The sequence below is a fragment of the Carassius gibelio genome, chromosome B11 (assembly GCF_023724105.1).
Source record: "Carassius gibelio isolate Cgi1373 ecotype wild population from Czech Republic chromosome B11, carGib1.2-hapl.c, whole genome shotgun sequence".
Classification (NCBI taxonomy): domain Eukaryota; kingdom Metazoa; phylum Chordata; class Actinopteri; order Cypriniformes; family Cyprinidae; genus Carassius; species Carassius gibelio.
This window is the reverse complement of record NC_068406.1, coordinates 3,859,572-3,887,035: the sequence shown is the minus strand read 5'-3', so window position 1 is coordinate 3,887,035 and position 27,464 is coordinate 3,859,572. Positions and strand designations below refer to the sequence as shown.

The window sequence follows — 27,464 nt, the reverse complement described above, 5'->3', positions numbered from 1 at the left end:
GCTGCAACTATCCTGTGTGATTATCTCATTATGTGGTGCCTTCATACACAGACGCTCCATTAGCTCCATTTAATAAGAGATAACATCTACCCATCCCTCAATCCATCCTTTCTTCTTTCAGAGTGGGAACATACAGAGGGAGAGACAGAGAGGCAGATGGGCTAGACGGGCGGGACAGTCTGTTTCTTTAAAAAGATGATCACTCAGCTGTTTGCATTGTAAACAACAGAGTATTTTAAAGCCTAACCCTGTTCTCACTCTTAAAATAAGGACAAAAAAAACCTTATGCAATGCACACAAGAATAATGAGACTGAACCCACTGCAAGCACAGAGTCCCGTTGCGCATAACATGGGTTGTTAAATGTATGTTTTTAAGAAACCCTAGTTCACTCAAATTGGTAACCTAAAAATGGTAGATCTCAATTAAATGGTTTTGCTTGTCAAAATATGATTTAATATCACTGAATCAATCTAAATATATCAGTTTATACCATCAAGACTCATGTATTAAATCAGATAAAAATAGGATCTTATGTGATATATAATGCAAGTGACATATAATGCACAAATATGCACAAAGTCCAGCATCTTACATCCATCCAGCTTATAATAAAAGTGTTAAGGTCAGTGGTTGAGAATACTTAATTTTTGACATGTTAAATATGTTCTTTCTGCAGTGGTGGCATAAAAACTGCTGAAGTGAGGTGTTTTTGCTTAAGAACACCTTCAATACTCAGCTGTGTGTCTGCCAGCTCATGACTTCAGCGCTGAAACATTATTCAGCCTCAGTACTGACAGCAACTCTATTAACTGTACATAAAAGACCACTTTACTGTTTTATTAGCTTCAGATTTAACGTCCTCAGATGTTACACAAATTCGGAGTGAAATCCAGTACACTCTGCACCTAAAACCTGTAACTTCTGTAGAGCTAAAACTTTTAATTTGACATTCACCACACATAAAATAGAAACAGGGAATTCAAAAGAAGCTGAAATGCACATTAATAACACATATGGAAATATAACATTTAATATTTATAATATTGAATTTGCAGTGCAAAATATTGTGTTATGTATAATTTACAATATATTAAATAATAAATATAATATTTTAAACATATAAAACTATTAAATACTTATTTAAAGTAATACTTTACCCAAAGATGTAAATGTCCTCACCCTCAGGCAATCCAAGATGTACTGTAGATGAGATTGTTTCTTCATGGGTACAGATTTAGTAAATCTATAATTCATCACTTGCTCAACAATGGATTCTGAGTTTTGAAAATGTAAACAGTTGAAAAAACAAAAGTTAAATACCAGTCACTCCTCTGTAGCTCTACTGCCCCCAAAGGACAAATGTGGTGTATTATTAAATATATCATTACCTGTAGTTCACTTAGTTCATCAAGTGTGACTGCAAAGCCTCTCTCTCTCTCTCTCTCTCTCTCTCTCTCTCTGTCTCTCTCTCTCTCTTTATTATTGTTATTACTTACAGTGTGCAATCTCACATTTTCCATTCAAATGGTAGTACACATACACATACATACATAAAATGGATTGCATCAGTCATACAAAACAAAACAAACAAAAAAATAATAATAATTAACACACACCAACCCACAAACTCACACATCTGCACATGAGGTTGTGGATCTAGTGGAGCTTCTGGTTTCAGAAATGCAGAATGTGTGATGGAAAAAGAGGTAGCATTTGAAACAAATGGCACATTTTTCTTCTTTTAAGAGCGAGGCAGAGGATGGCCAAATGCAGAGGTTACTGCAGGACTGAGGCTGTGAAAGCACAAACTTCACATTGTGCCTCTTTATTTATTTATATAGAATTGGATTGGAATTTCTGGGGTTTGGCCCAATTCTTTAAACCACCAGTGGTGTGTGTGTGTGTGCGTGTGTGTGTGTGTGTGTGTGTGTGTGTGTGTGTGAGAGAGAGAGAGAGAGATTTTTTATTGATGGATTGTTTCATGATGGAGGATTCTAGTAAAGTAATTTGAAATGAAGATTGTAAAGTTATAGAGGTTATTTTTTAAACTGTAAAAAAAGAAAGAAAGAAAGAAGAAACAGACAGACAGAAAGAGTGGGTGGTGATAGAGATCAGCCGGCTACATGCTGCAGGGAAACTGTCTCATCACAAGTTAGCTGGCATGACTTCCTGACATTAAAACAGCAGCGAGTCGTGCACTTTTATGCCAGCAGCATTTGTCAGGCTCTGCTTGAAACTTTCTCTTTGTTCATTTACAAAAATATTCAAAAATGAAAATTCCAACATCAATTCTAGACATTCTTTATGACTGACTGTCTTCTGTGGAACACTAAAGATGTTTAGAAGAACGTTTATGCTGCTCTTTTCCTGATCAACTGACAATGATATGACCTGGAGAGGTGTGTGCGACTAATCCGATTTTGATTTAATTAATCGAATTAATCCAATGGTTAATCATGCAAATTTTTACATTTTTTTTATTTATTTATGTATCGATTTATGATTATGATGATGTTGATGATTATTATTATTTATTTTTTGCAGACTGTTTATTTGTCTTCTACTTTAGTTTCTTCTGTGGAAGTGAACCCTTACTTAAGCAACAGATAATATGCTTAATTTATTTACTTATATTTAATACTACTGTGATGAATGAATGAACGAGTTAAAGAATTTAAGCATGGCAATGTATATGACAGTGTGGTCTTGGTGCTGCAAAACAAGTACAAGAGCTTGCTTCTGCCAATACATACACAGATTCAGTGCTGTGACATTGTGCTGCACAAATAGCATACAAAATAACCCCAACAAAGCTGGAATAAGAAACAAAACAGCCAAAATCTATATGTTGCTCTGAGCATGAACACATACTGCTGCTGCACATACAATAATATGCTTGAAATCATCCCCATGAGGCAGAAGAGATGAAATGATAATGCCCCCCAAAACAAGCAGATCTATTGCCAAGAAATATGTACCGCTGCTGCTCTGAGAGCGTCTGCTATCTCTGTGAGCCTGGGCCGGTTTGCCAGATGGGTGCTGTACTGTTTATCAACTAATGACCTAAATAACTATGTCTGTATGAGCCAATATAGCTCAAACTTAGGTAGAAACATGCACTACTGCGTCAATAACAAACAGGAATCACATTGTAGGATGATAGATGAAGTAACCCCCATCAATCACCCGAATTTTTTTTTTTTTTATCATTCATCAATGTCACTGTAATGAAAATATATTTACTTTTAACCTGTTAATATACTGACAAAAATATTTTGTGAAAGCAAAGTCAAACAGTATGCCCAACTAATTCTGCCTAAAAATAAAATGCAAATGTTTTTTTTTTTTTTTTGATAGTTTAGTATATTTTATTGCATATTAAATCAATAATGTGTGCATTGAATGCTGAAATTATTAGCTTCAGTGGATCTCTGAAAGCACTGTGAACTGCTCTAGTTAATGCTAACCAGCCATTTAAATGTAAAGCAGGAGGCTCATTGGCTGCATGTGCAACATGAACCAATCAGCTTGTGCCAAGTATTTAATGCTGTGAATAACATCGATTTGCGTCAACGAGCCTTCAGCCCGCGCCATCTACAGTTTCATGACAGAACTTGGCATATATATGATAGCTTTCTGAATTTTCATCTTTGGATGAACTTCTTCTTTAAGTGAACATTTGCAGATTTATTACCACTGCAAACTAAGTTAATTGGACTTTTGCAAATGTTTGTATGTGTGTACATAAGTGCCCTGTAATGAAGGAAAGCCTGTATTCCCCCTAGAGGGTCAGATTACAATTCATGACCAACACACACACACACACACTTACAGACCCCCAAGGAACCACACATTCCAATACAAGCAAATCCAGCACACATGCAGTCAGAAATCCAAACCCAAATGCTGTGTAGCCTCAACCACAAAGTACGAGAGCCAGGTTTATATTCCTCGCTGGAAGAAGAGTGAGCCGTTTGAACAGAGTAGGTTTTGTTCAGTCTGTCTGGGCATCCCATGACGCCAGTGCTTGGCAGTAAAAAACTTGCATTTGATTCTGCAAAAGCCTGTGGATGAGCCACCAACACCAATGGAGAAAGACAGAGACAATAAAAAGATACAAAAAGAGCAGAGGCACAGATGGACAGGAATGACTGGCAGATAGATGAAAAGCAGAAGGGCCTGGGAAAGAGACAGGGAGAAAAAGAGACAGAATGGGGCGCCTTTTCCTGTCTGCATTCCCCCTTCCTTTCTTCAGTCTTCGGGCCTTGGCTTGCATGTGTGTGTGTGTGTGTGTGTTTGAAGGGGGGTGTAATTGCCTCAAGGTGTGGAGAGAACAGAACTGGCTGAGATTGTGCAGTGCTGCTCCCTGTTGTGTGTCACTGTGGAGTGTGTGTGTGTGTGTGTGTGTGCAAGAGAGAGAGGGAGAACAAGAGAATGAGAAAGAGCAAGAGAGGGAGGGGACGTGTTGAAAGACAGGTGAAAACGTTGAGGCAGAGAGAGCAAAGGTATGGGGTGAAATAGGGGATAACGTATGTGCAGATTAACAGATGTCTACAAAACGGGACAACGGGCGAAAGAAAAGCAGCTTTGTAAAGCGGATTTGGTAAAATTTGGAATCACATTTTGTGAAAGCATGATCAAATGTGTTTTACTTCTCTTAGTCAGAATGTATTTCCTTCATGCTGCATTTTCCAATATAATAACACTAATTAGCAATCTATGAAACACACTTTTGTGGTCGTTCAGTGAGCTGTAAGAAAAAGCTAAAGTATTTACATTTGTTAACATTAGTTAACTAGTTACAGTTAAAGATATGTATAAAACAATTAGTAATCTTAGTTACTGTTCATTTTAACCTTTACTAATATGTTATTACAATCAAAAGTTATATCAATTATTCAACGAACCTGAACTGGCTAATCATGAACTAACAAAGAACAGTTGTGTATTTTGTTACTAACATTAAAAAAGGCTGGTAACAGTTCATTTTACACATTTCATGTAAATTACAGTATGTATAAATACATGTAAAAAACTTTAAACCATTCCCTAATCCTAACCATAATGTGGTTGCACTTTATTTTACAGTACGTGTAATAACATGTACTTATAGTGTACTTACAGTGTATTTATCTAAGAAAGTTCTGGTAATACAAGGTAACTACACTGGGGTAGGGTTATGTTTAGGGGTAGGTTCAGGGTTAGTACCTATTTATAACATAGTTATTGTAATTACTATAATAAGTACATAGTATGTACATGAGGAACAGGACTGTAAAATAAAGTGCTACCCATAATGCTATAATATTGCATGTTGTGAATAAATATGTAATTACATTGTAACAATGAAACCTTTAAATAGTGTAACCAAAGATTAGTTATTACTGTACCAAATGCATTTCTCATTGGTAGTTCGAGTTAATTAATGCACAAACTAAATGAGTAAAATGGGACCTTGTTGTAAAGTGACTTTCTTATACAGAAGTGCTGGGGAAACAAAAAAACAAATATAAAAATATAATAGAATATTGTGAAAAAAAAAGTAACACAATGAAAAGCAGACTGAGCAGAGTGAGGCAGAAATAGAGAACCAGGCGCCAGATAGAGAGAGTGGACGAGTGAGAGGGAGAGAGAGGGTGGGCAGAAATTTTGGGGGAAGTTAGCACCCCACTGGGGCTGGCTTTCAGGGTTCAGTCCTCTCGAATGAGGGGAGGAAAAGGGAAAAGCAGAGAGAGAGGGAGGGAAGGTGGATCATATAAGCTGTGGGTTTGTGTAAATGTAATGCCACACTGTTTCTCTCACACTCTTCTGAAGGAAATGTGATTATAATGAGACTCATGAGTCAGCCATGCAGATGCACTGCTGTGATTTGCTGAAGAACAAACTGCCGAAATGCAACAAAAGGCTTTTCATAAAATTGCTTAATTTAAAAGTCATATATTACATGCTTTTTTTTTTTTTTTTTTTTTTTTTTTTTTTTTTGCTCAGGAAACTGTCAAACTGCAACATCTGGAGCAAAAACTAAAAAACATGTCTGTCATCATTTAATCAAAGTTTCCTTACTGATGCAGTCTCTGTAAATATGTGGAGACAAATACGTCTGTAGACTTCAGGACTGCATTTTAAATAATGCACACAACCATGAGAAACATGTCAAAGTAAGAACATTGGATGCAGACTTTGGCTGGGTCAAGACAAGTTTGGAAGACATTGCAAAAGAATAAAGAAATACAATACGGAGTCAACGGGGACAGTTGACGTACATTTCGGCATATTTCAGTAGCAACTGTTTGGAAGAGTTACCAAAGATCTGGACAGCATTAAGTTGTGGTGCACTTGATGAAATGACAAACTGAGAGAAAAAATAAAGATGATGTAAGTTGGGAACAGAAAAATAAGAACTGAAAAGTAAAACTGTCAAGGAGAGTTGAGAGCTGGGGCCGATGATAGGACTGCCAGTGAAAACACTGCAGAAAGAGTAACTTATAAAGGGTTTAGCCAGGCTGTGAGTTGCCTAAAGATGGCAGTAGGATTCAAATAGTCACACTGTGCATCTGTAAACAACCAAACCACACTTCTTCTCTACTGGATGGAAGCGCTAACATTTTTAGTTCATTTTTGACATTTTATTGCCACTTTTATTAATATACTTTTATTGTGAAAGGAGAGGAAGAGAGAAGAAGAAAAAGCCATATAAAAATTGTTTAAAAAAAATCTTGATGTTACTGTAGGCTTTGGATCTTGGCTAAACAGGTTTTTAATGTTTTAAGACGATCTTCAATTCAAGTTTATTTATATACTGTAGCGCTTTACACAATACCAATTTTTATGAATACCATTCATAAAAAATGGAGCCTGTCCTCCAACAAAAAACGACCATATAGGTCGTTTGTGCAAGCACCTTATTACGACCTATATTTACGTTTTAAAGTTAAGCGCCCTCTAGCGGGCCTAAAAATAGTGACAGTATCTGTCGTCATGAATTGACGTATAACGTCATTACCATTACATTAAATGCAATGTGTGGGCGTTTCACACTGATCTTACAGTATTTCCTACATATTTTACTACTGTAGGTGGCTTATTTGTTCGAATGACCACACCTAACCCCACCCCTAAACCTAACCCTCACAGAAATCATGTTAAATTATGATTTATTGAACATATACATTTTCGTGCACGTCCATTCCTGGGATCGAACCCACGATAGCATGATGACATATCAAGGTATAACGCAATAATCTACTAACTGAGCTACACGAAACGCAAACCAGAGGGCAAATAAAAGAGTACAAAACATTAATATGAAAACGACCTTTTGCCTATAGGAGCGCAATTGTAGTATAATCTCTGGTGGGTCGTATTTCAGGGACTTGGACAAACGACCTATACAAGCGTATTGGTTGGAGGACAGGTTGGAGCCATAAAAATACATACCTCAGGGTAATTTTCTGAAACACAGTTTTTTCATACCTTACTGCATGTTTTGCCGCAGTTTCAAAGAGAGTTGTCCACTGAGTGGTGATAAAACACAGGTTCAATACGAGAACCCTGTCATGTTTTTAATACGCTGATATAGGTAGAGATTGCTGTGATTTTATTACGGTGCTTCAGGTACTGTATTGCAGTGGTATGTCTCCATACTCCGTGAGCTACCGATCAAACCTACCGTCTATGAAAACCCATAGATATGAAGCTGGATATATGCGATGCTAACATTCAAAGACATCAGTTTTCAAATCATAACATAATATTTTTCAAGTAATTGTGCAAAAATTATGCTTTATCAATAGAAACTGTAAATTTGTGTGAAAAGGAATTAAAGGTGTCACAGTTTTACTGCCCCTTGTGTTAATTTTTTTATTTTATTTTTTGGAAACTGCAGTGATAATGTACTCATTGGTACATATTTTGCATCTTGCAAAAAAAAAAAAAAAAAAAAGAAAAGAAAAAAAAAAAGAAAAGAAATTGCAATAAGACCTTTTTTGGATTGTATATACACCAGTGGACACTTCTCACATCTCACATTGGGAGTCAGCGATACACTGGGATTCTTGGACTGTTTTTAGGGTATAGACCTAAATTCTTTTAACATACTGAGTCTATCTAGTTTTATTGTGTTGTTTTAAGTCTCTTGTGAACATTGTAAATACATATTTGATTTTCACTTTTAACCTTGTTGTCTGACCCATCTTTTTAAACACTCAAAGCCCTCACACAGTTTAATCTTTCCCCATTTTAAATCTATGTAATGCGGCCTATTGGGCTGATTTTTACATATGTGGTTCCCCGTCTGTGAATCGAACCCCAGTCTTCCGCGTGACAGGCGGAGATACTGTCCACTATACTTACTAAACGTATTTCTGTTTTACAGTATGTCATTCTTTTAAGTATGTCATCCTGTTGTCATCCTGTTAGGCTGATCATTACAAGGATGTTAATTGCAATGATTATATATCGCGATTAAACTTTGTGATTGCTGTTAAACATTGCTGTTAAGCAAAATTTGGTAGTTTTATATGTTGTTCCAGGGTTAGCATCATCTGAGGGTCCTCTGTTGGCATCATCTCTTCTTCTCCGGTGTTTAGTAATGTCAGATCTTCATAAGGGTTGGATCCAGACTGAAGCTTGACTCATTTAAGTCCAAAGGCCCAAGACCACTAGTGAAAAATGCTTTAATTTCGCATTTTCTTTGTTTAATACAAAACGTTTCATTACAAACTAAAAAAGCTGAATCAAATGGTCATCATGAATTTCAGAGTGTATTTAATTTCACACATATATGACAACTATAATTTAATTAAATAATTTTCATATATATATGAATTGCATTTGTTTAGGTAAAATTCAGAACTGAAGTAATTTAAAGTTGCTTATCTATCGTTTTCAACTTCTAAAAGGCCAATAATATAAAAAGGGTTCAAATTAAAATTCATTGTAATTATATTTTTTTAATTATACGTATTTTACTTATTGAATACTCCAATTAGAATTACTTTCAGTGTATCAAAATTTAAACTTAGGAATAGAATTGGAATTTAAAAGACATTCTGAAGGGTGCACAGCCATCTTTATCAACACTTCAGCACAAAAGGGGGCTCCATGATGAAAAGGAAGGCGATATGTTTCATAGGAAAAGCAGATAGAGGGAGTGAGAGGAGGTCATGTTGTTTGTTTTTATTTGCAAAGGTATAAATATGATGCAGGCTGAAAGGATTGCTCTAGCAGAGAATGGAAGGGAAAGTTTTTTTTTCTTTCAGCCAACCACAAAAGCACCCGCCTCGTTCCCTCCCTCTCTCTTCCCCTCCCTCGTGCTGTAATTCTCGCCCCACTCCCTCTGTTGTGGGCCGAGCTAGCTGCGGTGAGTGAAATAGCGCAGGTTGTTGAGTCACAGTATGTTAGAGTCTTGACAGTAAGGCTGAGTTTGACAAAGCTCAAAAACACAACAGACTCCAGAGAAAAACAGGCACGGGGGGATGGTCAGCATAGAGCTGCACAGGAGCCGCTTAACTCAACGAAGAACTGTTCCAGAAAAGTTCAAGTTCCTTACAGAGAAGCTGCTGGCTACAGTGACAGCTACATCTGAAACAGAAGTCTCGAGTCCTTGAGACTTTCTCTTGCCATTGATAGCTCTGGCAGGAGTTCCAGATTGACTGGGAAACTCCAGACTCTACATTGTTGTTGTTGGTCATCGTCTACTGTGTTGCTTAACCGTATCTGCAGCTGACAGACAGCTTGAGACACAGTACAGAACAGAACATCTGGGACAGAGTTCTTGGTGAAGGCTGGACATCATGTTTGACTGCGTGGAGGCTCTCGGGATCTTTGACGTATCCACTCAGAGTTCATGCATGCTCAGGAAAGCAAGCTCCTTCTTCCCTGGCCTAGAACCTTTCTCATGGAGCAACAACACTAGCCTGCAGTGTAAGTGTGATGTCTCTGTACCTCCACTATACTCACTTTAACTGTCTCTCCTTTTAACTCTTAGCATGTATTAAAGTATTCTAGAAGTCTGAGTGACTGTAGTATGTGCTCAGCATCTTGTCATGACTTAAATGGTACTCTTGTTAACATCCCAATGGCTGGCTGCCAGAAGTTTTGCCTAGATCACAGAAAAAAAAAAAAAAAAAAAAAAACTGACTTGTGCTGATAAATAATGTATGTTTGCATATTTTATAAGCCTACCACTACAGCTGTGCACATGCTGTAAACTGTTGTTCTGTCATTTTTTTTTTGAACTAAAATAGATATGAATTGTTTCATTGTGATATATGCTTACAATTAATAATGATAATGACAACAATGACATCTTTATAAACAGTTTTTTGTCCTGCAAAAGTGCCATAATTAAGAGTGTAGTTTAAAACATTGAAATCATATACGTAGATTTACTCTAACTACATGTTTCATGCATTCATTTGGTGGAAACAATTAAAAATGAATACATAAATAAAGCACCTATGGGTTCAAGCGAAGTATAGACTTTACTGGACACTGAAATATGTGGTTATACTGTTAAACATAAGCTATTCGATTATCAGGAATTTTTTAATAAAATCCAAAACATTTATGTAAATGTAGGTAATAAACAAATATGAAAACATGCACACACTCTATAATATACAGAAAACTATTTAGTCTCTCTCATGTGCGTGAGTGTGTGTGTGTGTGTGTGTGTGTGTGTGTGTGTGTGCTTGGAGTCTCTTGTGTCACTCCATTTGGACATTAATGGATGCCTTTAATTATTCAATTATGAATACAATGAACTCAATTAAAGGATTTGGGAGCCCATAGGGACAGACAGAGAGCAGAAGAGAACTTATGATTGGGGGGTTTTTCTCATCTTTTGCTTCTTTATGGCCACAAGAAAATCCACTGGCATGTTTGTTCCATATGGAAAAGCTTTGCGTATTTATTATGAAATTTAAATGCCACATAATGAGATTCAAGTTATTTAGCACATTCACTAAACATATGATATTACATAAATTAACTGAAATAGCACAGTGACTCCATTATTTAAGTTGCCATTATTTCAAGTGCCACCATTCGCCCAAAAAAACAAAAACAAACTGAAGATCTTCCCACTTCATTCTTAACAGAATTCTTCAGTCTGCTGGTTTATGCCGAATTACTCTTTGGTACATGAAAACATATGAACTACCCTCCTCACTGTCTCCACTTTAGAGTCATTTGGAGTCTGTTACATACAGTAATTGAGTAATTTAGAGATGCATTGCAAACTCAGAGAACAGATAAGGGAAATACTGAAAACAAGATCCATATTTAGGAAAGTTAATCATAGAACAAAGCCCATGCAGATGTGTCTGTGCCTTATTCTATGTGTGACTGAGTAAATTTCACATACCCCTGCTGGAATTTGCCCCTGTGCTGTAATGCCATTTTATAGCCAGACAAGGCCAACCCTACAATGAATCCATTGACAATGGCCTGGTCTCTTTTCTCACCCCTTTTGAACCACCCTCAAGATGCAACAGCTGGGGTCTCAGAGTCGTACCTCACCAGCTAAACTTGAACTTGTTAGCTTTAGCTTGTTCAGTAGCCTTGAAATGTGTTGTGGGCAGTGTAGTCTCCAATATTAAGTGCTTAGTAACTCTTAGATCTGGGGTCTGTGCGCTTTAACTGATGCAAGTTTAGTTTTCTCATTTGATTGTTGGTTATGGCTGGAGATTTTGTAGACCTTCAGCAAGACCCCTCAAGGTCAAGTTGTTCTGAGTCTTGTTACTGAATGCAAACTGATTTACCTCAACAAGTTATGGTTTGGTAACACTGTTGTACTAAAATGGTGACTTTTTCACCACGATGGAGTATATTTTTAACAAATCATGATGTTTTGGCAGGACGGAGTTCATCTTTGCAGCTCTCCACATTGGATTCTTACTAGGATGGAATAATTAATTGGCTAAATTCTTGTCGAGATGTGATGGGTTCTTTGGTTAAGTTCTTGTCCGGAGCGGGACTACTGACACTGAGCTGTTGACCAGGAATACGTTTTTTAGCCTGATGGTTGAGTGGGGTGTTACGATGTTCACTGAGGCTGGGGAGGAGGTGGCCAAATGTTGACTCAGCTTCACCCTGAAAAGGCTAAATAAAAGGGCCGGTTTATGGGGTACTATAAAGAAGAAAGCTTTGTATGCATGCTGTTGAATGAAAGGGGCAATCCAAGTTTAACAACTTGCTTCTAAGAAAGACAGCTCCTGTTTTTGCAGTCTTCCTTCAGCCCATCAGGACATGTGTTGGTCCATGTGTGCAGAGGATCTGGAGGAGATGCTAGTTAAGGTTTAGCTTAGTTGTTCTTTAATGTTTGATTAATGAATACTTTTCAGTTAACTAGAACCATGGTTGAGTTTCACTGATTTAGTCAATCCTTATTCACTCGTTACATCTTGTCAAACAGACCAAAATGTCATATCTGATTTTACTGCATGCATAACCTGGTTTTACCTCTATGTACTGGTATTGCAAAAATCTAATATCCATATAATCCAAAATTTGTTGTCCGCTATGACACAAAGAAATATTTGGCCACTTGAGATGGACTGACTTTATATGGTAATCCAAAATCAAATAACCAATAAGTCCAGGTGCCTCGTGAGCCTCATGAAAACGTCCTAAAATTGATCTTACAATCATCTCTCAAATATGTGTATTATTCATAAAATGACCGTACATATAGAAAACGCGCGTATGTTTTCTCTCAGATGTGAAATCTATGAAGCGCAAATTGGTCTTGAACTTGTGCACAAATAAATGGTTTCAGCTCTCTGCCTTGTAAACAACTCATAATTTATGTCATTAACCCATAGCAGATGTGACGCTAAGCACCCTTGCATGTCAATGCCAGTTTTTACAAATATGAGCACTGACGTGGAATTAAGTGTACGCACACTTTAATATCAAATCTGAGCAAACGCTAGCTTTATAAATGAGGACCAGGTGTCCCCCACTTAATTTCCAGCGATATCGTCAACTTGATTGCACAGATACTATTTAAACTGATCTGAGCTGGATGATGACATCACTGGACTCAATGATGAACTGCCTTTTTGCATTATTGACAAACTATTTTCCTATTTAATGTTTTATCACAATCTGTAAAAGCGTTACATAAATAAAGGTCAAAGGTGCTTCAACCAAACAACAACAAAAAAAAAGTCTAAATGAAAATCTGAAAATATCTACGGGTTTGATCCCAGAGAACACACGTGCTCATAAAATGCATATGCACTGTAGAGTAAATCACAATCTTGCATTATTACTGTGAAAGTAGGTTTAGGGGGAGAGGTGGGGTAAGTTGAGGTCATTCGTACATATTCATATGATTTAGCCACCTAGTAAAATATCTACAAATTGCCGTGAGGTCAGGTTGGACCATGTAAAAAGTCCTCAAACTGCATTTAAATAAACGCACATTTTGATTGGTAATGACAGTCATACGTCATTTCATGACGACAGACGCAACACAACACTGTCATTTTTTTACGTCTGCTACAGGGCACTAAACTTTCAAATGCAAATATAGATCGTAATAAGGTGCTTGCACAAACAACCTATAGGGTTGTATTTTGTTGGAGCACATTCTAGAGCGATACATGCAGAAGATTCAGCCACAGGCCTTCTTCAGTCTGAACTTAACATTGCATGAATCAAACACTGTGACACATTTATCCACCAGTGAATAATACTCAATAATCAATTTTAAATAATTAATAATTTATTTATTATTTTTTTTTTTTTGATAACAGGACAGTTTAGAATTTACAGAAAGCAAGAGTTTGTGCAAGAGAGGGTGGCATGATTGGGAAATGTTCTCAATATGGGATTCACCCGTAGCACAACAGTCCTGTATGTTGGTGCACTGCCCACAAAGCTATTAGTGCCGGCCCTCTTTCTCATTTTTACCTCTATTTCTATCAACAGTATTAACATCCAGCTTCATTCATGTTCACGGTCTGGTCATGGCTGACAGCTGAACGGGTCAAGCGTAGTGTATGTTTAGTATGTAGTTTCACACAGGTGCTAGTTTGGATGGTGTACAGCTTGTTATAGGATTAAATGAGCTTTTGGTCAAGCCAAAGACTGTGGCTTTTGTTATGTGTGGGGAAAACAAGAATCGGTTTAGTTCACAGGCACGAGAATTATGTGTTTTTTAAAGCTGAAATATTTGAGGGCATTATTTTCAAAATGGTGACATGTCAGGGCAGGGAAAAGTCTGTATGTGTATCTGTGTGAATGCTAGGTGCTCCGGTTTCCCCACAATACAAAAACATGCTGGATAGGTAAACTGGAGACAATGAATTGTCTGTTGGTGTGATCGTAGTAAATGTGTGTATGTCTGTGTGTGTGTGTGTGTGTGTTAGCCCTGTCTGCACTCAGCATCCTACAGAGGACATGTGATTTGAAAAATACATGTATGTACTGTATGCATGGCTAACTCCTAAAGACTAACCCTTCATGACTTAACTCTAACCCTATCCCAAAAAATCCTCTAAGTGCACACACAGTTTGTGTGAATATTAATTAATTGCACCACTACTACTGATAAAAGACTACTATTATTGATACTAATAATACACAAACAATATTATTAAAAATAATGAATATTTTAAACATTGAGTGGAGCTTCCTTTAACTGTGCTGTATAGCAGTCATTTAACAAACACTTTTATCCGGAACCACTTATGAGGACTACAACCATTCATTACAACACACACGAGCAGTGGTGATCATACAGTTTCAGACGCTGTGTAGCTGTGTAACAAGAAATTGTAAAGTGCTCATGGAAGTGATGACTTTTCAGCTGTTTGAACATAAATTTACATCACAAAATAAAATGTTATTGTAAAAATAAATAGTATTTTATTTGTTAAACTGAAAATAAATATACTGCAATATTAATTATTCCATGGTCTCATGAACTACATATCTCAACCTGTGGTGAGAGGAGGTTTTTTTTTGACTTCTGGACTTATATATAGATATGTATACTTTTAAATATACATACATTTCAATCAGTTTCTTTAATTTGAAGACTGTGCATATGCATTAATGTCTGAAGGAACACTGGGGATATGGACAGCATTTTCCATAATTAATAAATAAATAATTAGTACTTTACAAAATAGTAAATAAATAACTACTTTCAGTGCCCTTATAGAGGTCCAGTGGAGGACTGTACACACCATGAGAGATCAGAGCACATCACTGGTTAGTTTAACAGAATATGTTTGTTTAATATGAGCGGTTATGTAAAAGTAAAACAAGCTAATCAAATAAGGTCTTAATGCCTCTTTCCACAGGCCAAAATGGTCAGAAACATTGGCATTTACAGCATTTAGCAAAAATCAAACCCCTAACATTAGGTTCTGGAGGCAAACCTGAATTGACCCAACTTGTTAAATTTCTCAGTAGCACTTCAAGTCGAATGTTGGTGAGATGTTACAAACTCTAACAACATGCAGAAAGCCTGTAAAACTGACTGCGTCAGCATTTGACTAAAAAGAGTCAAGACAAATACTGTTGTCTTTTAAAAGCAAGAAAAGAAACTATTCAAACAGCTCCACACAACTGACTATTATAGAGCTCTTGCTGATCTTTAAAATGTTCTGCTTTGCGTCTGTATAAAAAGTTTTGTTTTCACTTAAAATCAGTTTGATGTCTACTTATGACTAATCTGCGTTTGTCCAAATTTGAAGTTAAAGAGCATTAAAAGCTTCATGAATGCTTTAGTGTAACTTTTGAGTTGACTCAATCATGCAGTTCAGTCCATCCACACACACACACAACCACGCAGAAGAAATAAAAGAACTATTGTGTGTGTGTGTGTGTGTGTGTGTAGATCCTAAATATAGTGGACATATATAACAATTGTATGAGTGATTTTGACAGTGATCTCAGTGTTCGATCCATTAGTTTTCATTCAATAACTGATTCATGAATTTAATTTCGCTGTATGCTTTAACAACATTATTCTTTTTTTCTAGTTCATTCATAATGACATTTATGCATCCTTTTCTGCATGTACATGCTATTGTACTGATTACACACAGAAAATTGAAAATGTAAACCTTTTTGCTTATGTAGAAGGTTAAAGACGAGTGGCTGAAAACTTCTACAAATATACTAAAACCTAGTCATGTCCTATTGTTATTAAATAACAATATACCATCAGACACATGCTAGTCTATTGCAGGCAACACGTTGTTTGGCATGATGCTCCTCTATGAAGTGAGAATTGTGCTGTCAGAGAGACTGTGGTGACCTGTTAGTTTTGCTGAGGTTTCTGTTAAATCAGTGTTTCCATCAGCGAGTCCATGTCTCTCCCAGCACAATCTGAGCCAGTCTTCAGCTCCTTTATAATAAAACCTGCATCAGCTTTCACTGTGTTCATTGTCTAAACAGTGCAAACATACCCAATCTGCAGAAATATGGGCTGAGAGCATGCAATTAAATCATTTTCGTTCTGTGTAAATCAGTGCTTTAATGGAAGTCTAAATGTGACAAATACAACTCAATCCCATTCATAAAACAACGACTGAGAAGGAGTTAGGGTGGAATTATACATTTTTCGTTTGTTCTGAAATCTGTTAATGCTGTCAGTTGCTAATATAGAAAATCATTTCGTTCATTTAACTGTCTCTTCTGAAAGCTCCACCTGCTTTATTTCCAAATGGACCTTATCCTCCACAAGTCAAAACTAGTGTGTTAAATATAACAAAGAAAGAAAATGAAATGGGAACAGAATAGCATTAAATCTTTCTTCCGCTTCATGTCTGTCAGTCATTTCTCCGGTGGCGCCAGGTTTCCATCAGTGCTGGATGTTTTCAGAGCCGCTCTGTGTCACTCAAACACCGCTGCCACATAAACACATAAAGCCAACTCAGCCTAAGTTACTACTTAAACACAGTGATCAGGTTGCGTTCTCACCCACTCACTCGCCCATCACCCTCGGCCTTGTGTTTCACAGAACATTACGTGTAAGAACTACGTCTATCAGCATTCCAGAGAGCTAGACGTGTTGATATGCATGACAGAACTGCACAAAATACACAGAAAAACAATAGCAGTGCTTAACCCTAACCTACATTTGTTTGTGTGTGAATCATATGTGGCAGACAGATGTATTTTTCATTATTTATATTATTTTTTAAGATGCTTTGTAAAGTTAAAGTGAGTTCAACAAAAATGCAACTTGTGACTCTGTGTTCTGTTTTATTTATTTATTTATTTATTTATTTATTTATTCACACACACACATTCATTTTTTTATGATTTTTTTGGCCAAGTCTACTTTCATTCATTAATCAAAAATACAGTAAAAACAGTAATATTGTTTACAATATATTAACATTTTGAAATGATTGTTTTCTATTGGAATATATTTTAAAATGCAATTTATTCCTGTGATGAAAAGCTGTATTTTCAGTATCATTATGCCAGTTTTCATTGTCACATTATCAAAATCCTTCCAATATACTGATTTGCTGTTATTATTTATTTATTTATTTATTTATTCAGTTAATTTTTATCAGTGTTTGTATATTTATTAAGATATATTAACTGAATGCATAATTTTGCAAAAATAAATTCATTAACAATTTACACAGAAATGTGTTTTGATTTTGTCACATGAACTGGGTTGAAAATACTATATTGTCATTGTTCCTCACACAGCTTTGCTTTCATTCCAGTCAAATCATACACAACATCTACCCTGACTAAGTTCCACAAATTTTGAAATGTGAATATCTGCTGTTGGCAAAAAAAAAGAAAAGGTTTTGACTTTGGAATGTCTTGACCAAAGTTTTCTGCAGTGTTTTATAAACAAAATGTCCTTTCATACACATTGCGTATTTTAACTCATCTGAGGTTAGGTTAAGATCATTGGCAGTATTTATGTGACTCTCAGTTCACGTTCATGTCTCAAGAAGCCAAAACTGCTGTCAAAGCCAAGGTCAAAGTGAAATTCACCCTCTCTCACACATTCTTCATTTGTTTCTTCCAGCCTCCCCCATCCCCAGCTCCCCCTGTTTCTTTATGAGCTTTCTCATCTATACCTTCTCTCATTTTGCTCTTGTTAAATGGTGCCCATGGAGGGAGAGTGGAGGACAGAGGGAGTAGAAGAAAGAGAGAATGAGAGGCACATTTGGGGGATCTGCTCCATTCAGCAGGAGGAGGGGGCGAAGGCCTCTGTGGGCCGTAAAATCTGGAGTTCTGAAGACCCAGTTTTAGCTGTTTTTCTCTCATTTTTTACAAGTGGAGAGTGAGGGGACAGCTGCTGATGGTGTGAATGGCTGGCCAAGGTGACTCACTGCCAATAAACTGCCGGTCAGGCAGGCCTCAGGCCTCGGTCAGACCACAGACGGGCTTTACGGGTGATCTTGAGACTGGACCTCTAGTAAAAAGCCAGTCATCCAGGCCTGAGGAATTTAGGGTCCAGGAAACAAGAGCATGAGAGGGGAGAGGTGAAAGTTGAACAGAGTGACAGTGTGGACTTACGCAAAATATATTACACTGGATTCACATGGTGGTGTTTAAACTGGGCAAACCGTGTTAGATTATATGTCTGGTCTCTATGGCTGGATGTTTGTGAATCTGACTGTGGAACCATTTGGTGTGCGTGACAGCAAGTCGAACACATGCTGAGGTGTCAGTCAAAACATATTATCAATTCATCCATCTGTCCTGGAGCTCAGATTTTCCCATCTCTCTTCTCTTTCAACACCTCCTCCCCTCAGTGAGCACACTTAATATTTATCTTCAAACTCAGACCCCTGGGCAGACGCCTCTTAATGCATTTGACAACTTCAGTCATCAACCATCCAGTTTTTGTCTCTTTTATTCTAAATATGCTAATATTTTTAAACAGAAACACATTCCGATTCAGTCATGATTTTTGATGGTGCAGTGCTGTTAAATAATCTTGTTTAAAGTGAAAATAGATGTTTAACATATTAACGGTGAAAATTGATTTTTTATTTTTTTATTTTTTTTGAAGAGTGGTGATGTTTTCCAGTGCAGAACTTGCCTGTGTGGATAGAACGTTAAGCAAACCCTCTGAAGTTTGACCTTTCTAATCACCACTAATTGTCTGCTCCTTTTATTTCTGATTTCTGCAGCGGTGGAGACCCAGAGCACAAGCTCAGAGGAGATGGTTCCCAGTTCTCCTTCTCCACCCCCTCCTCCTCGTGTCTATAAACCCTGCTTTGTGTGCCAGGACAAATCTTCTGGCTACCATTATGGAGTCAGCTCTTGTGAGGGCTGCAAGGTACGCAAACCTATACAGTTTATATACTTTTGACCAGCTTGTTCATCCACACTAATTAGTATTTCTCAAATTATATTCAGGGTTTGGCCCAAACCTTAAAAACCTTACACTTTGATTTAAAACTGATCAAACAAAAGATGTTCCCCAAAGACAGACAGACAAACAACATACTTTTTATAATAAGACCATACCATTCTTAATCCACAGATTTTATTTGGACAAAGCCTAAATATTACTTAATGGCCAAGATAAAACTGAAAATATTATGTTAGTCACCGTTTAATTTAGTATGTCTATTTGTTTGTCCTCTGAAGAGTGGTATTTGTTTTTAGACAAGTTTCGGATGCACTTTAAAACATAAAATAAACAAAACATGAGAATGCATTTTCCAGTGTTAATCACATTTGAACCTTGAAGTGGGAAAATACATCCTAATGGGAAGACTTAGACAAATAAGACACTTCTATTTCATGTAATAACAATATAACACATCACATGGATAAAATAAGACTATGTGATGATTTGAGTGCTGCCACCTAGCGATTCTGCCAAGATCAAGACTTCTGTTTCCTTTCAAACATACTCTTTAGGGCCCTCTGCTGATTCATTTGATGAAGTTAATACAATCTGTTCTCTATTACACAAATAGAGTTTCTTTCTCTCTCCTATCTTCATAACAGGGTTTTTTCCGTCGCAGTGTCCAGAAGAACATGGTGTACACCTGCCACAGAGACAAAAACTGCCAGATCAATAAAGTGACACGGAACCGCTGTCAGTACTGCCGGCTGCAGAAGTGCTTTGAGGTTGGCATGTCTAAGGAAGGTAAAAATCAGAGCAGTACGTCACCATCTATACTATTCTCAGTTCACACAACCAATAAAGACATGCAAGCTGTAGTTTAAGTGAATTCACGACTTTGTGTAAAGCATATGCATGATTGCCTCAAAAAAGTCTTGTTCTGAACTACCTGGTATGAATGCAACCCTAAAAAAATTCACATTTTTTTCTTTTCTTAATTAATTAATTAAATTTTTTATTTTCATGTATGCTACATGGTTGACTTCATTTTGTGTTGTTCTTCATCTTTAAGCGGTTCGGAATGACAGGAATAAGAAAAAGAAGGACATCAAAGAGGAGGTGGTTCTTCCAGAAAGCTACGAGCTGAGTGGAGAACTGGAAGAACTGGTTAATAAAGTCAGCAAAGCACACAAGGAAACCTTCCCTTCGCTCTGTCAGCTCGGAAAGTACACGACTGTGAGTCCTGAGCTCCCACACTTCAATTCATATTCACATGCATGCTTCTGTCTGTCAGCTAAATAAAGATGAGCAGGACTGTGTGGGCCAAGATCATACAAACAAGCAGCACCAATGTAGTCACATTACACATCCATCCTTCTATCTATCCATCTATCTATCTATTGTATGGATAAGAATACTCAAAGTTTTTTTCCTGTTTTTCTTTTCCTTAAGAATTCCAGTGCGGATCATAGGGTTCAGCTGGATCTTGGACTGTGGGATAAGTTCAGTGAGCTCTCCACAAAGTGCATTATAAAGATTGTGGAGTTTGCCAAACGTCTGCCAGGTTTTACTTCGCTCACCATCGCAGACCAGATCACCTTACTGAAATCTGCCTGCCTTGACATACTGGTAAATACAATAAAAACGTCAAGTTTACGTTTTAGGGGGAGTGCAAACTAAATTCATCCTTGCATTAAAAGACTAGCTGTGGCACAAGGGAAGTTGGTAGAACGCATGGTCCTAAGTAGTAAATCCAACAATAGATACCTCAAGAAGATATTTTGCAGAATGAGGTTAACCAGCGTTTTGGTGTGTGTTCAGCAGAATAAACAACCTTACAAAGATTCTTTTTTATCACTTTAAAGCCATTTTATTCTGCATTGAAAAACCCAGACAAACTGCAACAGTCATATTCATCTGGTTTTGTTGGAGCAGTGTGTAGACGCCCTGTCAGTGTGTGTTTGTCATCTGACGGGTGACATACTGTAATATGGTGACTGTGAGTTTTGTTCTGTGTCTGTTTGTGCAGTGTGAATTGGCCATTGGCCCAAAATTCAGTGCACATGGTGTGGGATTCTGAGAAAAAATAAAAATAACATAGACATTGTGCCCTTTCATGTACTGTAGTTATTTATTTATTTATTTTCTTAATTGTGAAATTCAACTTTGCAGATGTTGCGGATTTGTACTCGCTACACACCAGAACAGGACACTATGACCTTTTCGGATGGACTGACCCTCAACAGAACACAGATGCACAACGCTGGCTTCGGTCCACTCACAGACCTGGTGTTTGCTTTCGCTGGGCAGCTCCTGCCTCTGGAGATGGACGACACAGAGACAGGGCTCCTTAGTGCCATCTGCCTCATCTGTGGAGGTACTGCTGTCACTCAGGGTGTCATTAACTTCTTCTCCAACTACTTACAGATAGAAACTCTATTGCGTGTGGAAACTATGACTTGTGTTATAGCTGAGTAAGTTCTGTGATGTGCTAGTCTTATCTCTGAATTGAAATTTTTGCACCTTCAGCAGTAGTTGTTCCGATTGTCCTGCTTCTTTGCTCAACATTTTGACTCTACAGTTGGTTTTATTCGTTTAGCTATCATTGAACTCTGATTGACGTCATGCCTCTCTGTGTCTGGATAAATGAGTAGACCGCATGGACCTGGAGGAACCTCATCGGGTGGACCAGCTACAGGAGCCCCTGCTGGAGGCGTTAAAGATCTACGCTCGCCGGAGACGCCCTAACAAGCCTCACATGTTCCCACGAATGTTGATGAAGGTCACTGACCTCCGAGGCATCAGCACTAAAGGTACACATTATTTATGTCTGTGTGGTATGAAGAATGTGATAAAGTCTTGGAATTTTCCATTGCGATATGTTTAAAGCGTACTCACCCAGTTGATAGCTGATGACTTCTACTCGATAAAAACTCTCCTGCACACTAAAAGTCTTCATGAATTTGCTTACATGAAAATCCAAGGTCCTACCAGAGACTCAAGCAGGTTCAGGTGCAAAACTTTGATTTAGAGGGATGCATTGGGTCAGAACATTGGGCGGTCAGAACATTTCGTGGGAGACCCGCGGGGAACGGTGGTGTGTAGTAGAAATGGAGTCAACACGAGGAGTTGAGAAGAAAATTAAAGCTGCTGTTTACGTGACAAAAGCAAAGCAAGGCAAGTCAGACATCTGGAAACAATTCTCATTTATCACTGAAAAAAATGGGAAAAAAATATTTTCTGTGCCCTGAAAATTCACACGTTTTATTTTGAGCATTCCCGCATCTAGTGTGCTGTCAGAGAGGGCATTCAGTGTGTATGGGCGGATCTTGGAGTCTTTTAGTATTATTTATTTTCTTTTTTGCAATAGCTTGTTAATGTGAAAAAAAGCATTCTATTTTGTTTTATTTATTTAGTTAAGCATTTATTTTGTTAAAATTATATCCTAGCGTATTTTCTCGTAAGTTGTCTGTGTTTATTTGTTTAATGGTAAAGTTATTTCCTATTAATGGTTTGGTGCATGTACTGTATGCAGTAGGCCTAGCCTGCATTTAAAAACTGAGGTGCCGCTAATAGCAGTTTTAATGGTTAATGTTTTATAACGCTTATAAAAAAATACCCAGTATTTTTGTCATGTGTGGTGCTTTGGTTTAGCATCGGTTACTTCATATTATTGTAATGCAATCATGGTTATATCTGTTATTCTGGATGTTAACTAGAACGAGTTTTTAGTCTGAGTACCTATTTGTGTACATTTTTCACAAGCTGTGAGATAAAGCACACGGACACAGACACACATTAGCACTGACATTAGCCTTGGATCTCAGGTTATTTTAAATGCCATGTGCTTTTGCTGAATGTACCTAAAAAGACCCAAGTTCTTTTAAAATGTGACATCTTTCCATTATTTTGTTTATTAATTTATGCATGTTGGGTCCAAGAAGTTGGGGTTGGGTACAGATCCTAGGACCTGAGAGTACCTCTGCAACACACTGATGATAAATGTGTAAAATATGGACCTAAATGAAGATATTAAAACACAAAACAGTAAGACGATCATCTTTGTGTGTTTGTTCAGGAGCAGAGCGAGCCATCACTCTAAAGATGGAGATCCCAGGTCCCATGCCTCCTCTGATCAGAGAGATGCTGGAGAACCCTGAGGTCTTTGAGGAGAGCTCTGATTCTAAAGACACTGGTGCTTCTGCCCCACCGCCTCCTGCCATCCAAGCCATCAAACGTGAGAGGGATGAGGAATCTGCTCTGGAGGATGAAGAGGACGAGGATGATGAGTGTGCAGAGGAGGGACGGGACCGAGCAGGGGACAGCGAGGATGAGGAATGGGGACTCCTGCAAGTGGACATGGGTGGAGCTAGAAAGAGTGCGACTGGAAGAGCTCAGTGACCGCCATGTGTGCGGCTCTGATACATACAGACAACAGAGGACAACATTTATATTCCAGACACCTGATCAGTTGATACAAACAAAGTCATTCAGTCAAGCAATTTCCCATAATGAACTAAAAAAGGCTTCATATGACAAAAACAAAACAACACATGCACAACTTTGCACATCTAGTTTCCTTCAACTTTTCAAAAGCAGTAAAATTTAACCATAAAAGAGAAAACCTTAAGAACATGCCAACACTGTTACTTCAGACAGTGTTTCTCTAACTAAAAAATTAGAAATTAAAAATAATGCAAGACCAGAGAAAGATACGCCACAGTGCCATATCTAGAAGTTACTTGTATGCATATTTTGTACTTCATTTGGAGATGCCAAATATTTTAGAATGTAGCCCAAAGCCTTGTTTTGTAAGGGAAAAATATATATAATGTATGACTATATGTGGATACCTTATCAGAACTGATCAATGAGAAAAAAAAATGAAAAGAAGAGCAAACAACCACATACAGTAAATGACCAATTCAACACAATGGTCTAAAAACATACATTTACTACATAATGTAACTTTGTACTCTTGATGTTGCATTGTCTCAGTTATATTTTATTGTGAATATTTTCAGCAACTCTGTGCTTCTTTCAGTGTGTTATAATGTGTTATTGATGACATGCCTCTTTAAGAAACACTCCAAATTCCCACACAGCCCTACAGCCATACAACTCTACATCCAAATTTGACACGTACACCAACTTTAAGTTTTGGGCATTAGACGATTAAAACATTTAATTTAAAGATTGGAAGAAAAAAATATAAATACATCACATTATTACATATCAAATCTTTCACTCAGGGCAAATAAAGGACCAAAGGTGATCTACATGTCTCAGAACATGTGTGCACTATACATATATTTTGTCTTCAAATATTCTATATAAATAAGCAAAAAGTAACATTAAAAGCTAAAATGTAAAATTTTTCTCTGGGATTTAGAAGAGTTGTGTGATTAGATATTAAAGCAATAACACACCAATATTTTAGATAAAAAAGGAAGCACAACTCTAGAGTGTCAAACATAAGACGAGCATCTCAGCAAAAATGAGCAGTGGTGTGCACAAACTGTTCCTTTCAGTCTCGTAAAAACTGACTACAAATACATTGGTTTCTTATGTTCAAATGATTACAGCTCCAGCAGATCAGAGAGGCTTCAGAAAGTGACTGTATTGCTTTGATGGATGTCCATCAAACTATATAATAATAATAAAAACAAAACTCAAATTTTGATAACATCAGTCAGAATTACTGGCTTCGTAAGAGTGATATAATAAGAGTGGTCACTTTGTACAGTTAATATCATAAATAATGGAAAAGTTTTCAAAGTCAACCAAAGATTTTTTTAGTTTATTTTTTTACCCTAACCAATAAGCCATTTTTAACACTACAACAGTATTCTTTGAAGTGTGTTGGATCACCATGTATTTATTAAAATTCCATATAAATATGGTAATCATTCAGTACAAAAACCTGTATGTTAATACCATGGTATTGAATGATTACCATATTTATATGCCATGGTGTTTACATTTTAAAGAAATATGTTTTAAAACTTCAAAAAGTAATATGGAATTACCATGGTATATGTCAAATAACATGCTATTACTATGTTAACAGTTATTTGTAGGTGAGAATTATCGTAGAGTAGTGTTTTTGATTAAAAAGCACTCTACAAAATTAGGTCTATAGTGAGTTCTGTAGTCTATAGCATTTTTTCAGTACCCTTTTTGTCCTTCTGCCCTGCTAAGGTCTGTGCACGCCACTGATGACAACGTTATACCTCCTCACATGACAGAACAGTGTTACCAAAACAACTCATAAGCTTCTGATTATGTTCTGATATATAGAAGCAGCACAGCAAGATATGTTTGGATAGAGCCATATGGTTTAAGGTTGTAAGCTGCATGCATGCATAGTTGTATACTATTTGCTTAAAACATGATAAGATATCTCTTTTATACTTTCATTTTTCTACTTTTGTGTCACTGCAAACCATTTTATTTTAATACGTCAAGAGGACATCTCAGACTTTTTGTCTTGTTTTGAAATGTTGTTCTCTTAAAATGTTTTCAAACACAAACACATCATAGGCTATACATATTATTTTATTTATTGCTTATTTATCCTCATCTTGTTACATTTTTGTTCTGTCTGTAGTCAGTGATGCATGTTATGAACTGGGTTTTTGACCGCTCCCATAATTCCTTGTCTATCTCTTATTGATATCCTCTCACAGTGTGGAGGAGTTTGTCTGTATGTACCGCCATTGTAATAATCAGCCAAAATGTAGATGTGCTTAGACAACAAAATGAGATCATTCCCATTGATCTCAGAACAGAATGAATGCATGATTACCACAGAGAGCGCTGGATAAATCTGCAGTGATCATAAAGTCTAGCAGCTTCATGTAAATGCACTGATCCGGATATGTGACAGGGTAAATAAGGCTTGCAGCGGCAGCAGCAAACGGTGCTATTCAACACAATTAGTTGATCTCCTCTTAGACCAAAGACAAATTAGCAGTTTTCGTTTTGGTGTGTACATGCATTCACACATGGTGTGTTTGTTATTACCAAGAGTACATAGCCATGTCTCTGGAAATATGATAAAGGTCCCTAGAAACGCATTAACCCTTCCAAGTCAGTTTAGCATTGATAAATGTATAAATGTAGCAGTCCACGGCAAAGTGTAATTTAAGAAGGCCACAGGATATTAATGTTTTTGCGAAATGTTTTTTTTTTTTTTTTTTGGCATACGTTCCCCTCGTATCGTAAACTAAACATGATATATTGGATTTAATTCAAGACTTTTTCTTTTTCTTTTTTTTTCTTAAATAGTGTTTCTCTTTTGTGCTTGTATTTTGTCATTTAGTACAGTAGAGGTCAAATGTTTTCTTCATGAAGAATTTTTTTTTTTTTTTTTGGTGGTTTGGAATAAGTGTATATTACTTGTTTGTTTGTTTTCATTATTTGTTGCTAAATGTGTCATTTTATTTGTGACTTTGTCTCTTCTGGGTTTTAAAACATAGGAAACATGGTGGGTCATTTAAGAGTTAGAACTGCTAAGAAGAATACTTATTGGGGTAAACACAAAGTTTGTGTTTTAATACATATTTTTAAACTTACAAAATTATTTGTATTGATCTTTCTTTGTTTGCATTTTCTTCTTTGTGTTCTAATTACTAAAAAAGTCCTTAAATATGGTTTCACAAACTATGTTCTTGTAAAAAGGATATCTGATTTTATATTATTATTATTTTAGCAACGTTTTAAATATAATAGCATTTGATGTTTGCTTGTATTTTTTCCCTCCATGCCTCATCTCCCAATTCTGATTTTGCATTTTCTTGTTTTAAACATTTATCTCAGATATGTGCCTTGCAAAATATGTTTCAAATACCTTGCACAATTGTTACATCTTACTGTACATGCAAGTTGAAGTCGTTAAGAATGACTGACTTTAAATGATGTCCACATAATGTCTGGCTACATTCTTTTAAAAAATACTTTGTTTTCCAAATGTTTTGATTTTATAAAGAAATTTATCATCAAATTCAGTAGTCATACTTTCCTGCTCAACTAAGAGGTTACTTTTTGTGTTTTCTTATATAGCATTTATCTTCATCTATCTCTACTATAGGAAATTATATTTATATAATATACTATTTCATAATAGAACATAATTGTGAGTTGCAGGTTCAACA

General features: G+C 36.7%; 1 protein-coding gene and 1 long non-coding RNA gene across 3 annotated transcripts in view; both read left to right on the top strand.

Moving 5' to 3' along the window:
- The window catches only part of LOC127968148 (retinoic acid receptor gamma-A-like), a 39,685-nt gene extending 12,372 nt beyond the window's left edge, over positions 1-27,313 (top strand). The window contains exons 1-8 of one of the 2 annotated variants that reach the window (XM_052569093.1): positions 9,354-9,926; positions 19,142-19,290; positions 19,971-20,112; positions 20,381-20,544; positions 20,761-20,937; positions 21,481-21,685; positions 21,963-22,121; positions 23,387-27,313. In XM_052569093.1, the coding sequence (XP_052425053.1) occupies positions 9,797-9,926; positions 19,142-19,290; positions 19,971-20,112; positions 20,381-20,544; positions 20,761-20,937; positions 21,481-21,685; positions 21,963-22,121; positions 23,387-23,709 (1,449 nt within the window). In that variant the 5' untranslated portion in view covers positions 9,354-9,796 and the 3' untranslated portion in view covers positions 23,710-27,313. Of the gene's footprint in view, positions 1-9,353; positions 9,927-19,141; positions 19,291-19,970; positions 20,113-20,380; positions 20,545-20,760; positions 20,938-21,480; positions 21,686-21,962; positions 22,122-23,386 lie in introns of those variants that run through there. The other variant, XM_052569091.1, reaches the window with a different exon arrangement.
- Positions 1-27,464, top strand: part of LOC127968154 (uncharacterized) — a 146,954-nt gene that overhangs the window by 41,174 nt on the left and 78,316 nt on the right. The window lies entirely within an intron of this gene.